The sequence below is a fragment of the Coturnix japonica genome, chromosome 2 (assembly GCF_054131305.1).
Source record: "Coturnix japonica strain WE chromosome 2, WE-NBRP24, whole genome shotgun sequence".
NCBI classification, from domain to species: domain Eukaryota; kingdom Metazoa; phylum Chordata; class Aves; order Galliformes; family Phasianidae; genus Coturnix; species Coturnix japonica.
This window is the reverse complement of record NC_140664.1, coordinates 55,267,999-55,282,805: the sequence shown is the minus strand read 5'-3', so window position 1 is coordinate 55,282,805 and position 14,807 is coordinate 55,267,999. Positions and strand designations below refer to the sequence as shown.

The window sequence follows — 14,807 nt, the reverse complement described above, 5'->3', positions numbered from 1 at the left end:
CTGAATGGAAGCAGGGATTAGATGTCATTCTATGAGAATAAAGTTCATCTGTCACATTCAAGAGCCAATCACCAGAGTATCTTGTCTTTCATATGGTTTCAGAAAATCACTTTGCCTCCAAGTCTCTGAGTGACTTTTCCTGCTAGGCCTTTATTGCTTATGCAAAAAGCTTGTAATCAGTATTTATGATTTATACAGAAAGGCAGTCCACTCAGAAAATTAAGTGACAGAGTTATAACTGTGTTGTTTCTGTCATCTTAATTCCTCCTCCTGGGGACTTCTTAAAAATTGAAGTCTATTTCTTGGGGAGGAGGGGAGCTTACAAGGAATGATTGTCCATTACTATCTTTCTATCCCCTAGTTTTATCCTGAAATCATTGTGTGTTCAGCCTTGAGAGGAGGCTCGGGGACATCTCATCCATGTCCATAAATACTTGAAGGGAAGGTGCAAAGAACTGTACTCTTTTCAGCAGTGCCCAGTGCCAGAGGTAATGGGCATGAACTGGAATACAGGAGGTTTTGTCTAAACACCTGGGGTACTTCTGTGCTTTGTGGGTGCTAGAGCACTGGCACAGGCTGCCCAGAGGCTGTGGGGTCCCCTTGGAGATCTATAGAAGTCACCTCTATAGAAGTCGCCTGGCTGTGGGCCTGGGCACCCTGCTCTGGGTGGCTCTTCTGGAGCTGGGCTGGGACCTGCCTGCCTCAGCCATGCTGTAAATTGTAACTTATGTTGGGCGAATACAGAGACTGGGCGAAGTCTTCGGTAAGCTTCTTGGGCACATGGACAGTGTGTAGATCTCAGGATTTCAAGCACAACTTGCAGCTGCCAAGTGGCTGCTTCCACTGATAAGGGGTGTTGGAGAGCGCATAGTACCAGAATACCATGAGCTCATTTAAAAAGGGGAGGAGTTGAGAATGGGGAGCCCCCATCTGTTCAGTGCCCTGAGCTCTTGAGAAGAGGATTTTCAAAGCTGTTTGTGCTGTAATTTGTTGGCTTGGTTACTCCCTTTTATTAATCATGTTCTCTGAAATATGGTATCGCCAAAAAAGTGGGTTCTTCTTTCAGTTATGACAATCATTTCCTCTTAATTAATCTTGATAGTTTGTTCATCGTCACAGAGCAGGTCTTCACAAGGAGAAAGAAATGCACGTTTCCTTCAGGAGCAAATTATGAACACACTAAATTGAAAAGCTGCAATGTTCTGTCACATTAACTCAGGTCCTACAACATTGCAATCACACTTGATAAATGGTGACATTAAAGAGAACACGTGCACAGGGTTGTGATGGCAACAACAATATCTGGCTACTCAGTGCTACACGCCTTGCCCTCATTTATGTGTTTGGAAGAGATGGACATATATGCAAAAAAAAAAAAAAAAAAAAAACACAATAGGTTTTTTTCATTTTTTTGTTGCAGTTAACAAAACAAGGGGATTGCAACTGGGACTTTGTTGGTCTATAATGTCCCTGTAGCTTTAGTTCCATGGACAAATATGCTGTTGCACTGTGTCAAATATGGAAGGACTTAATAAGTTGTAACATCATTTGAGATACGTTTTTGTGTAATAGCTATTTTTAAATATGAATTATGTGGGTGATGTATAATGCTATACATTCCCTCAGGAACAGTTTTGGATGGTGTCTGTTGCTGCTGTACCAAAATGTTGGCAGTACTGTGAGCAGGAGGGTGACTTCCTATTTCAGACTGCAAGTGGCAGGGAGAATTATTGTCTTATGTTTTTGACCTACCTTTCCTCATTTCTGAATGGCAGGCATTAGTGTTTTATTTAAGCCAGCTCTGTGGATAGAGCTTCCTTATTAAAAGTTACAGGCACCATTTTAAAAATTCCTGCTGTCATTGAATCTCTTAGTGGGCTGTGTTACAGTAGAGCGTTCAGGTTTCTGACTCAAGCCCAAGCACAGAAGGTCCTTTTGAGGACTGTCATACAGTGCACTCTTAAACATTTGCAGTGGATTTTCCCCGTGCCTGTGTTACTGTTTACCCCTCTTTGTTGCAATCAAGAGCAATAGCAGCACCACTGCACTGAGGCCATGAGGTCACATTTGGGCTAATGCTGATTGCTTCCATTATCCCTCCAGTGCCTTCTACTCTCCTTTATCCTATATATGGTTCAAATCAAATATATATTTCAAAAAAATATGCAGTCTAAAAATGTGATGCAGTATAAGCAGCTGTTGTGTTCAGAACTATTACTTATTCAGATGATGTGTCAGCCTCTTTGTCCCCTGTGCACCACAAGCCAGTTTGCTGGTTGTACCTCAGCTATAAGCTTTCTGGGGCAGGAGTTGTATTTTGTGCCATAGTTTTATGCAGCAGCTAAGCCAGAAGGGCTCTGGTTCATTACTCTGCCTCCTACAGTGCAAGCAAATTATAATAGTTTAAACACACTGTGGTGTGTTTTTAGGCATCCCTAGCAAAGAGGGTGTGATTTTGGCACTGCTGGGCAGCTCTTCAAGTGGTGAAGCAGAACTGAGCTGTGTCTGCTGACCGATACGATAAAGCTGCCACTGAGGAGGAGGCTACAGTCCTCAAAATTACTCGTGTCTCAATTTCTGTTTCCTTTCTCTACTTTTTTTTTTTCTCTTTTTTTTTTTTTTCTTTTTTCCACAGAGTTAAATGTAAAAGAATCTGACGTAAAAGTGTGTGATGAATCATCATGTAAATACGGGGGAGTGTGTAAGGAAGAGGGCGATGGCCTGAAATGTGCCTGTCAGTTCCAGGTAAGGAGTGCTCACTTTTTCATTTGCCTTTTGTATCAGACTCTGGAAAATCCAAAGGCAACTTGATTATTTTTCTTCCCATACTTCCTGCCTGGGGAGATTGTGAGCTTGGCACCATCTCTGTAGTCCACTAATCAACTCAGAGCTGGATTATAGGGGATGCCTCCAGTCACGCTCTCCAAATTTCATTTACTTCTTTTGGTAGTCACAGGCTTTTAATACTTGCAGGCTGAAAATAATAACAGCTACATCAATAATAAGAATTAAATTAAATTGTATCCAAACAGGAAAAATGACAAAAGTGTGTAAATGTACTCTGGCACTGAGTGGGCAGTGAAAATTAGACAGTAATAGGATCACCAGCACTGGTCATAAAGTTTATTGAATGAGAATGAGCTTATTGAGTGAATTATTCCCACTCAGGAAAACCAAAAAGTGGTGAGAATTGATTTAAAAAAAACAAACAAACATATGAACTTTAAAAAGTAGTGAATAACAAGTTCAATTTGCTTCATTGATTTTTGTGCCTGAAGTTTGTACTTTTAGTGACTATCATGGCAATTCTACCTCGAACATTTTAGAGAAAAGAAAATAATCATGGAATGAATTATAGAATCACAGAACAGCTTGGGTTGGATGGACTGCTGCCCAGTAGAGAATTTCCCCCTGATACCTAATCTAAATCTTCTTTATTTAGTTTAAAACCATTCTTGCTTGTCCTGTTGCTGTCTGGCCATGGTAGAAGTGCTCCAATCATATTCATGAGATATTTTGAATTCATGCTTTATATCCAGGACAAAAGTATCAAATATTGAGACTCCTGATAAAACTACAAGAGTTTTATCTCTTGTAGATAAAACTACAACAGTTAACTACAATGTTACCATCCATCTCTGGAGTGGGCTATTGTTCAGTGCTTTGAAAATAATTTCGCGTTCTGTTTCCAATAAATAATAAATCAAGGGGAACCAAAATAGCAACAGTGTGTGTGTGTGATCTTACACTGGTTTTGGATTCTAGTCTTTCGGAGCTGGCTTTTGATGTAGTGTCATTCAGGTGGGTACCTACGCTGAGGGCATCCTGCAGCTTACATCTCCTAGGAAAAATGAGATCTGATTGCCTTTTAAAGTGAGAAAAAAAATCTTAGGAGAAGAATTTTATTCATCAGCATTCATTCTTGCTGTAACTGTTATTTATGAAAAACAATAAAATCAAAACTCAGAAATGGTTTTAAAAATGGAAAGAAACTCAACCCTAGGCTAAGCAAAGGTTTCATTTATTTTCTGTAGGTGGTAAATTTTATACCTTCCCAATATCCAGGTCAGGAGGAGTAAAATAAGTAACTGTCTCATGTGATAAGCTGATAGTTTTTCTTTAGGAGCTCATTTTTAAAGCCAGTCCTATTTTAAAGCTAATTATAAGTTTACTTCTACTTGAAAAATGTATCCTATATTTAAGGAAAGAAGTCTAATCATGAGGAGAAGGTGTCATATTTTTCAGACATAGCAGGTTGAATTCTTTGTGTAAATTTCAACCTTGGTTATTCAGCAGAAGCCAGGACCACCAAAGTACCCCAGGCCACCAGTGCTCAGCCTAAACTGTTAGGTTCTCTATATGGAATGCTGTATGAGGACCAGCTAATTTTATTGCTGATAGCACAAGGCTGTGCAAAAGAATTAAAGAAATTTGTGTACAAAGCTTCAACTAAACCAACATTGGAAGGAAGAATCTAATCCCGCTCTCAGAATCACAGAATCACCAAGGTTGGAAAATACCTCCAATATCATCCAGTCCAACCATCCACCTACCACCAATATTCCCCTGCTAAACCTTGCCCCTTTTTACCTCATCTAAACACTTCCTGAACATCTCGAGGAATGATGATTTCCCCACCTCTCTGGGCAGCCATTTCCAGAGCTTGATCACTCTTTTGGAGAAGAAAGCTTTCCTAATATCCAACTTCCACTGGTGCAACTTGAGGCCATTCCCTCTAGTCCTATTGCTTGTTACACTGGAGAAGAGGTGAACCCCCAAATCCTATGAAGATCATGCCATGGCAGCTGTGTACTTCTGAGGACTTCAGACTATACTTTCAGAGTAATTTGGTGATTGCTGTAGAACATGTTTTTTTGTTTTGTTTTGTTTTGTTTTTTTTTTCCCTTTGCCACGTGATGAAATGAATCTTGCATTTTAGCATCTTAGAATTCACTAAAGAATTACCAACATATTAGAAAAAGGTATCACTTTATCTTTCATTTTCTATCCTCGGGACAGAAACCTGTGCATTTGACACAGTAACATTAAAGTTAATAGTATCTGTAAGCTGCTGTCCCTTTGGAGCAGTTTAGCTTAACTAACATTGTTACATAACGTGTACCCTCTGTCACTGGCTGAACTTTATCAGTTTGATAATACACTTCATGTTTTTAAGAAATTTGGCAGCTAATCTCTGTCTTGGTTCATTGTTTCTTGGTGTTTTTGTTTGTTTTTTTGACTGGAAGTTCTAAAGATGCAGAAGGTATCTAGAATTGTAGTTACCATTGAGGTCCCAATGGGGCAATGTGTTTTCTTCTGCACAGCGAGGTGGGATTTGTATACCCGGTTCAGCAGGGAGTATGTAGCACTGGTAGGCACTGGCAGACCAGCTGTTTTAGTCTGTTTCACAGCATTTCTGTACAAACTATATATACAAGAGATATGTAATCCATTTTTCTTAGAATGTAAGAAAATAGCAAAATACAGGCTGCCCCTGCCATAGCTTTTCCAAATGATCAGTTTTCCTTTCTTCTTTTCTTATAAATTGTACCCATGCTGCTGACTTTGAACTCAAAATTTGGCAGTGCAGCTATACAAAAGCATTATTATAGTCGTTGACCATGTATAACACTCATGATACTCATGAATTTAATGGTGATTGTCTTCCATTTCCCTTGAAAGATTGTTCTTTGCTCAAAAAGATCAACAGAGTTCCCCTCGAGTCCCATGCCTTTATCTTTCAAATGATTCTAGATGCTTGTCATATTCCCTTTAGACATTACTGAGATCCATAGTTATTTAGTTATTTTAATCTTTCCTGCTGAATTTCTACGTTCAGCCCATATGGAGATGGACTATTATTTCAGTGATCTGAAAGGAATATATACAGTGAAATAATCTCCTTCAGTGATAAGAATTATAATTTGCTGCCTGCAACTTTATATTTATACATCTCCCTTCCTATATATTAACATGCAATTGAGATGATTCATGTGCTTTTGTATGAGTTACTTTGTAATTTCTTTTTCAGTGTCACACAAACTATATCCCTGTTTGTGGATCAAATGGAGACACTTACCAAAATGAATGCTTCCTCAGGAGAGCTGCTTGCAAGCATCAGAAAGAGATAACAATGGTATCAAGGGGACCTTGTTACTCTGGTATGTAAAACATTCTTTGTTACTAATGAATGATGGTATATGGTCAGATGTTTTGTTTTTCCCATAAATGTAGAGATTTTCATTTTTCTTGCTTTCTGTTGAGTGAAATTACATGCAAACCACAAGTCCTCTTTAACAATGAAACATAGAGAAGAAAGCTGATATACTTTCTGATATCCTAACAGGTTAATAAATGAACACTGAAACTAGAAGTACTTTATCTAGAAAATACTGCTTGAATGATTCTGATGTATGTATTGGGGAACCTTGATATTCATTCAAAAGGCTTACAGTGAAATTGAACAGATTTCAGATTAGTCATGTCTTTAGGACGTACATTTCTTTTATGTACAGGATTGGTGTGACATCCAAAAGGGGTTTCTGATCATCCTTACTTCCACTATACTTGCAAACAAACCATCATCTCTACTAATTGCACATTGGTCATGACCTCAAAGATATGCACAACTCATACAAAATCATTGTACCTCACATTTCTAGTGGGCTGGTGTTTCCACTCATGTAAAACAGATTTTCCAACACTTAAAATACACAGGACAAGTTTTCACTGTTCCTGTCTTGAATGTTGCAAAATGCTCTTGGACACAGAAGCTTTAGGTAACAGAGGTCTTCTGAACCCCTGGTAAGATTTCAAAGCCATTGAGGCCAAATAGATGGCTGGCTGTCCACAATTAAACTATATGCCTTAGCAATATCAACAGTTGCATACATCCATACATATATAACACAGAAACAAGCAAACAAAAGCTTGTGGGACATCTCTCATCTTACTTGTAGTGACTAGATTATATGGTAGCACAAAGCTTGGCTATGGATGAGGTTCACCCACCTGCCTAGCTTTGCATTGGCAGTTATAGTTAGCAGTGACAATTTAGAGGCAGCAGCCTTGAACTTAGTGGAATCTGCAACATCTGTCTGCAGACTAAGGGAGATATTTGGGCAGTTTTCTTAGGCCAAGTTCATTGCTACTGTTGTATTGCTGGTCTTAGAGATGGCTTGTTTAAATGCAGGGTGGCTATGTTTTCATCGGATGCTCTAATGCCTTCATCTGCAGCACAGCCCTATGCTGAGATGTGGCTTTATTTACTAAGGTCCAAAATGATCTACAGAGTCTTGTGCCTGGCTGAGCTGCAGATGAATCTTCCAGCAGACCACAGGAAACTAATGGAATCTTACCTTCTTTCTCAATCTGCCACCTGTAAACTATCTCCAGAAGACATAGAAATAGTAAAAAGAAAAAAAAGAAAAAAGAAGATCCATTAACATTTTGGAGCATTCCTGTATTTCACTAACAACATCCAGGAATAATGTGGATTTCTTTCTTATTTTATTTTATATACACGCTGCTCTACTTACTTAGAAAGACATTTTGAGATGAAAAATCTCTTCTTCTCAGCTTCAGGTTGTTGGCAGCTAGTTACAACATTACTCTGCTAATCTGAGATATTTTTTTTAGCCTTTCTCTCCTTTTTTTTTTTTCTTATGTCCCACCTCAAGCCCATGAAATGCAGTGCAATTTTTAGCACTTAGCGTAATACATCAAGATGTGCTGAGACACAATTGAGCGGAAAGTACTGAAAACATTTCTGAAACGAGGGATGCCATTGTACTGCACTTACAGTGGCCCAGTCAGTGCAGCTCTGCCGGCTCCTGGAGTGTCTGGTACACTCTGATTGATCTGAGAAAATGGGATCATAAAAGCCATCCTCTGGAACCAGCCTATTCCCTGCCGGTGATAATAGGTCATTGTGGAGTCAATGTATTTGTACTCTTGATCTGTAGCACATCTCTCTCCCTCTCTCTCTCTATATATATGTATATATATATTAGGATAAAATGCCTGAATGGAAAAATCCTTCATAGGTTCACATTAATTTTCATAAAGTGCCTCAGAATTTGCTGTGAAAATCCTTCTGTTTGGGGATGTCTCTGGGAGCCAAGCAGAGACTGACTGTTTTTCTATCAGAATCTGCTTTTCAAAGCAAAGGCCTGCTTTATCCTGAAGGGATGCACACAAGACAACAGGCAGGAATTCCCCCAGTGGCTATGTAAGAGCTATTTCATTTTAAGTACGTGAGAGCTCTGAAGCTCATACAAGAATGAAAATCTTCCCATTTGCTGGGGTTTGCTACCTTCTGAGAATACAGCACTGGAACACAGTACACAGAATGATTTAATCAGATGTATTTCTTGACAGGTAACACTGTGAATAATTTTTCACAGTCACGGGTGATTTAACAGCTTATTTATATATTTATTTCCTTTGTCTAAGAGCCATTGGAGTGGCAAGATCCTAAAATAAGCACCATTAGAAAAAAAAAAAAAAAAGGAAATCAGCTGTGTTAGGAGTGAATAAAATGCAGGTTTTGACATTAAAATGACATTTTAGAGAATTAGAGGAGAATGTATGACTGGAGCTTTGGGGACTGCATATGGAGGTCTCAACATCTGAAAAGCCCATTTTTCTATATAGGGGTGATAAAATATCTGGTTTTATGAAGGTGTTTATATGCCTAACCACCCCTGGCAGAAGCTATGGATGATGAGGGTCCGTGGGTTTAAGCCAATACATGTAGATTCACATTGCAGAATACAGAGATACTGGAAAAATGAGTGAAATGCAGTTTTAGAGCTCTTTTTACTTAATACCTAAATATATTCTAAGGCAGCCTTAAGCTAGCTATAAGTCAAGCAAATTAACCTACATTCATGAAGAAGGCATCGTCCAGTTAGAGACTAGGTAGAGAGGAGTAGGGCTGTAATGCGAGGGACTTGACAAGGGTACTTCTTGGAGTCACATCCCATCTTCCTCCACTTTTCCTCCTGCTTTGTGGGCCTTCTCCTAGGAAAAGCTGGATGGTTGATTGTGGGATTGTGTTGTGAACTAGAACACAGCACAAGCCCAGCTTTTTCCCTTTTGTTTTTCATAGAAGCTGTGGTGCCCCATCCCTGAAGGCGCTCAAGGCCAGGTTGGATGGGGCCATGAGCAGCTGAGCTGGTGATTCTATAATTATTTATTTCTATCTGATCAGTTTCCCATCTGCAGTTCAGCCCACAGACAAATGCAGGGATGGGAGCACCATGCATGGGGAAGTGGCAAAGCCTATGGACTGCAGCCTTCTCAAAGTATGAGCCATCTGGCAGCTGTTATGAGGTCTCCAGCAGCTCAGAGGGGATGGTGTTACACTGACATCACTTATGCCACCTGAGGTTCCTCTACGAGAGTTTATCCCAAACTGGCCTGCTAGAATGGGGTTAAGAAGCCAGGAAGAGAGGCAGTCAGGGTGCTCACAGCACAGAGAAGGACCATCACCTAGACCCTTGATTTCTTCTGCCTCCTTCTGACAGTTAATTAATTGCTTGGTTTAAAATAAATGAATTTAGTGAACACAAAATACTCCTGCATAATTTATTCCCAACAATGTGTGTTCCTGTTAGCCCATGCACAAAGCCAGCGTTTTGACTGCTGTCAATTTTACACTGTATGCACATGAAAATGAAACCACACAATGCAGTCCTTGACATACCACATAGACAGGGTACATATATAGCGTACTGTATGGTTTGGAAGGCACAGTTGATTGCTTTCTATGTTGAGATTTATAAAGTTAAATATTAAGTTATCTGCAGATATTATGTCTCTGTTAGATTTAAGGAGTGATTCTCTTACCAAGATGCTTCAACTTCACATTCTTCAGTCTGAAGTAATGAAAGCCTTATCCTGAATTTTTTTCATTTATTTATTGGTTGGAGGCTTAATATGAAGCATTATTCATTCCATGTTGTCCTGAGAAGAAATATATTAAGCTCAGTTTAATCCTTATGCAGAAGATGTGGAAGAAGTTCAAGGCAGCTCACTTCTAGATTCAAAAAAATGGTGATGCTTTTAAAACAAAGCTGTAACAAACCTGAAAACCTGCTATAAAAACACAAGTGCATTTTGCCAGCTGTCTGAGACAGTCCTAGCTTCAGTGTCATGCAGGAGCTCTCCTGTCCAGCCTGCAAGGAGAGCCAGTGACAGAACAGCATCACTGTCTGTCATTGGGAAGGAAAAGGTTTGGAAGCAAAGATCAAATGATAGCAAACACTTTGCCCTGGAAGACCAGCATTGCCTATGTGCAGGCTGGCAAGGCACAGGTTAACAGCCTCTCTCCAGCAGCTTGGGGGTGGGGGGGGAGCTTGCAGCTGCTGGCAATTAGACTTGTCAGCATTCCTTCCCAAAAGCTTCTGCTGATCTCAAAACCAGGGGTAATTGCTAGCAGAAGCTCTGCTCCTGGGGACAGGAGCCCTGTGGGAGCAGGTCTGAGCTACTGGGTGTGTGGGGTGGCTAAACTGACACCCAGCTCAGCAAATGTCCTTGTGTGCTTGGTCAGCAGCAGGGTGGCGGCACTGCATTGGGATTGACTCCAGCTGACAGCTTTAAGCAGGCTATGATGGCTTCAGAGGTCTTCTGAAATGCTGGCCCCTGGATTGAAGCCTGGGTAGTTAACTGATCTGCTGCTGCAAGAGCATCCCCTTTGCTTCGGATAGGGATGCTCTTATAATAAGTTCTTGATTTCATGTGCTCTTCACCCAGAGGCACTCCTGTGAAACCAGTGTTAAACTGCAGAAAGCTTGCCCTGTCCCTCCTGAGCTGCTCATCACTCAGATCTATATTGGCCTGGAAAGTGAGACTATACACTGCCAGCTAACAGGGAACTGTGGTGGAAAGAGCAGTTGCCCTTTCTCTCTTCTAGTTAGGCTTAATAGGATCAGTAATTGACAGCAGCTGAATAAAATAGTTGACATTATGTGGGATTTGTGCAATGAAGTTCTGGGAATGCTGGTGTCAAGAGACCAAGATCTGCTTAGTGCAAGGAAGTGGCACATGCTGTTTTTTGTATTTAAAAAAAATCCACAACATATGCCACCCCCCTAACACCCAGCTATATCCCAAAAGCTTTAGGGGAAAATCCAGGACTTGGGCATAAAGGGTATAATAACTCCTGAGTGCCAAAGTTCAGATGCTGGAAATCCCTTCTCAACTGTCAGTTAATCCTCGCAGTACCCAAATTCCACAAATACATCAGATTTTTGCTTTTTTTCCTGGAGAATGGCATACAGTTTTACCTCTAATATGTCAAAAGGTATTTAGTTCTGCCTGAGACACAGTAGCTACTGACCTGTTTCTTATACAGACCTTAGAAAAATGCCACCTTTTAGCACTTCTTTGCATACTCCTGCGCAAGCAGGATTTGGTAAGTTTATTCTGGAGGCACTGCTAGGCCATTTGAATCAGTGGAAAGGTCTGCTTGTTCTAAAGCTGTCAGCAGATCCTTGGTGCTCCTGTTTGGAACATGTGCCCCCCCCAAAAAAAGGAAGAAACTGGTTCATTCTTCCTGCTAGTTGGAGTTAAAAGCTGCTCCTACTGGGAATCTCTCCCTAATTACTGAGCTGAGGCTCAGTGCTTCTGTCCAGCTTCCTTGCTTGAGTGTCTTTCCTGCCAGGTCCTGAAGCATGGAGACTGTCTTTGGAATCCTGCATTGGTTGAGGGCCTGAAAAAGAGCAGGGCTGCCTGTCTGTTTAAGCTTGCAGAAAATACTACTCTTAAAACCAACAGCTGTGTGGGAGAACCTAGCCAAGGCCCAGGAATACACAGGAACACCAGCTTGGTATAGCACACAGGACACAGGCATGCTAACACAGCACCCAGCTCAGGGAGAAGCACTCAAAACTGATGCCAAATGTTATACAAGATAGCAGTTTTATTTTTATTTTAATGATATGTTAAGATCTGTGAGGCTGGCAAATCAAGAATGTATCCATCCCTTTCCTAGGATGTTCTTCACAGAGCTGCCTGAAGACTTCCCACAGGTCAACCCAACAATGCTGAGCATCACCTCTGTCATTTATGTTTCTCTCACGGCTCCTTGCCTTGGGCTGGATGTCTGCTGGGGAGTGAGAGCCAACAACATAAGTGTAGAGGAACTCAGGTTCCTCTGAGGCATTTTAGCCTTTGGATTTTGTAAGAATTGCACACTGAGCTTTCTCATATTTGTAGGTCAGCATCCCCTCCCCTAAAACAGCTCAGGACACAATTTCACCACTTCAAAGAAGCATATATACTGACATTACACAAGTAAATTACACTCCTTCAAGTTTCTTAATGAAGCAATAACACATCATAAAGCATTTTTCTTTTTTTTTTTCCAGCAATTCAATGCTTGAATTTTTATATAGGATTGTCTGCTTTGTCAGTAAAGTGGGTCACTATGAGTGGAACAAGAGTGCTTCTGTTTTTTGCATTTATTTCCTGTAAGGTACTAAGCAAAGTCTGTTAGGCACAGAACAGTGGTAGAGGAGGAAAGAAAGGAGAATTTAGGCTAGGGGAAATAAAAGTCTCTGTTGCTGATACTCGGTGTGACAGGAGATTATTTTTAATGTGCAAAGTGACCCAGTAACGTGGAATTTCTCACTTTCCTCCACACATTAGAGGGAATTATTCTTAGAAAGATAGCTGCTTAAAGAGGAGGTGAAGGGGGGGAACTGAACAAATGGAGCTATGGTTCTTCCTCTGTTGTGAGCAATGAGCTCGTAGGTGGGAGTACAACCCCTCCCCCCTCCCTCTTTCTGCTTTCCTTGTTCTTTTGGATTTGTGGAAGTGCATTCAGCTACCTCCTCTGCCATCAGACTGGGCATGAAAGGAGAGGGGTGTGGGATGAGCTCTGCGTGTGCTCTAAAGCTCTCATCTTCCAGAAAGGCTGAGCTAACCAAGGAGAAGAGCAATTTGCTGGCAGTGATTGCCATCCCAGCCTCTCCTCTCACTTCTCTTAAACAAAGAAAGACTCCAAAGGGTTTGTCTTCACAGCAGCATCAGCTGAGGACAGCGAGATGCACATCCCTGTGCCCTCACCACAGTACTCTGAAAAGGAGTGAGTTGGCCTGGGCTGGTGAGGAGGTACTCAAACTGTTAATGTAGAGGCAATGCAGCTACGCAAAGTCACTCATCTGATGCTAATCCAGTCAGCCTAATGCCAATTAAATAATTATGCTGTTAGAGCATCCTTACACAGAGTGATTAGCTCACTTGAGAGGAGCTTTTTTATAGATAGATGACCTAAACCAACTTTACCTTGAGGATCAGTTGTTTCTGCAGCACGGTTGTTTACGCATTACTCTTTCGTGTGCCGGTAGGTAAACCTACTTTCCTTCATAAACAGATTCAAAAAATCAAGCTGTATTCTCTTGATCCATTTTAGATTTAACAACTCTGTAGCTGAAAAAAAGGCTGAGAAAGCCATTCAGTACCAAGCATTGCTGTTCTTTGAACAAAAACTGTCCTGACACAATAGGCCATGACCAACCTTATGAGAGAATGCCAGCCTTTATGCAAGATGTTTGTTTTTACAGCTGGCTCATGAAATGTAACACCTGCACAATGTTTTACAGTGACAAGTTGCTAACAAACAGCTGCTCCTGGAGCAACATTTTCATTTGCTTTCTTTTATTCTTTTTCATCCCCACTTCTGTTTCCTTTTCAGATAACGGCTCTGGGTCAGGAGAAGGAGGTGAGTACCAAACCCCGGTTACATGTACTTTCGGGCTTTCTTTTTTAGTATACATGTATCCATGCCTGCTTTATGTGAGGTGCTGCTGTGCCTCAAGAATTAAGGAAAAGGTATAACAACTTGTAAACAAGCCTGCATGCTGTGTTCTGAGCATCTCGGGACGGTATTTCTGCAGAAACAGTTTGCACTGTGCATTTGACTAATGTTGTTCTTTCAGTTATGACCTAAATCATTTTTCATTTGTTTCATGCACGCTGAAATGGTATTGCCAGCGATGTAGGGTGCTATTTAGATCTCTACTAAACCGCTGTATTTCACCTTTATTTCACTCTTGAAAATGTCTATTCACAGTAAATTTGTTTTCTTGCATTCATTTCCTCAGTGCCTGCAATGTCAGTTTCTCACTTTATCCTTGGCAAACACATTGTCAAAGACATATAAAGATTACAATATGATATGTTTTAACGAATATTTTAAATGTTCCTGTTCAAAGCTGTGTGTTCAAAGAAGGCAAGTAGCACAGCAGGTACTAATGGAAGCGTCCCTGTCTTTGAGCGCATCTTAACTTTCTTCCAATGATAAAAAAACCCATGATTTTATTTAATTCTATCTCTGATGCTAGTAGAAAGAATACATATAGAATGAAAAATGTGAGATACAGGTACAGACACAGGAAAGCCATTTTGCTTTTGAGTTTTGTTTGTGTGAAGCATTGCAGTGAATACTGATAGAGCGTATACAAGTCACTGTGTTTGACACCTTGATTTAAGTGCACATTACCCAAACAAAATATTCCCTCAAACCTCTCAGGGACCTTAGGTTTTTGTATCTATTTCCTAATGGCCTGTATGATCGGCAAGGGGCTGCATGATGCCTGCTTTCACCACACCATTTCTGCACAGTCCAAGCACAGGCAGATAGGCAGCATGTGGGGCCAAACCTAAGCCTAGTTGCTTCCATGAGAAATGCATTAAGTAGTGCTTGCTAAGGCTGTCTGAAGAGTTATTTCACCAGCTCATGTGAGGTCCTATCTCCAAGGACATGATGTTGAGTTGCCTTCACCTTTCTAACACAGTTT

General features: G+C 40.7%; 1 protein-coding gene across 3 annotated transcripts in view; it reads left to right on the top strand.

Moving 5' to 3' along the window:
* Positions 1 to 14,807, top strand: part of TMEFF1 (transmembrane protein with EGF like and two follistatin like domains 1) — a 115,616-nt gene that overhangs the window by 64,988 nt on the left and 35,821 nt on the right. For all 3 annotated transcript variants that reach the window (XM_015855183.3, XM_085539831.1, XM_085539830.1), the window contains exons 2-4: positions 2,636 to 2,745; positions 6,032 to 6,161; positions 13,703 to 13,729. In XM_015855183.3, the coding sequence (XP_015710669.1) occupies positions 2,636 to 2,745; positions 6,032 to 6,161; positions 13,703 to 13,729 (267 nt within the window). The remainder of the gene's footprint in view (positions 1 to 2,635; positions 2,746 to 6,031; positions 6,162 to 13,702; positions 13,730 to 14,807) is intronic.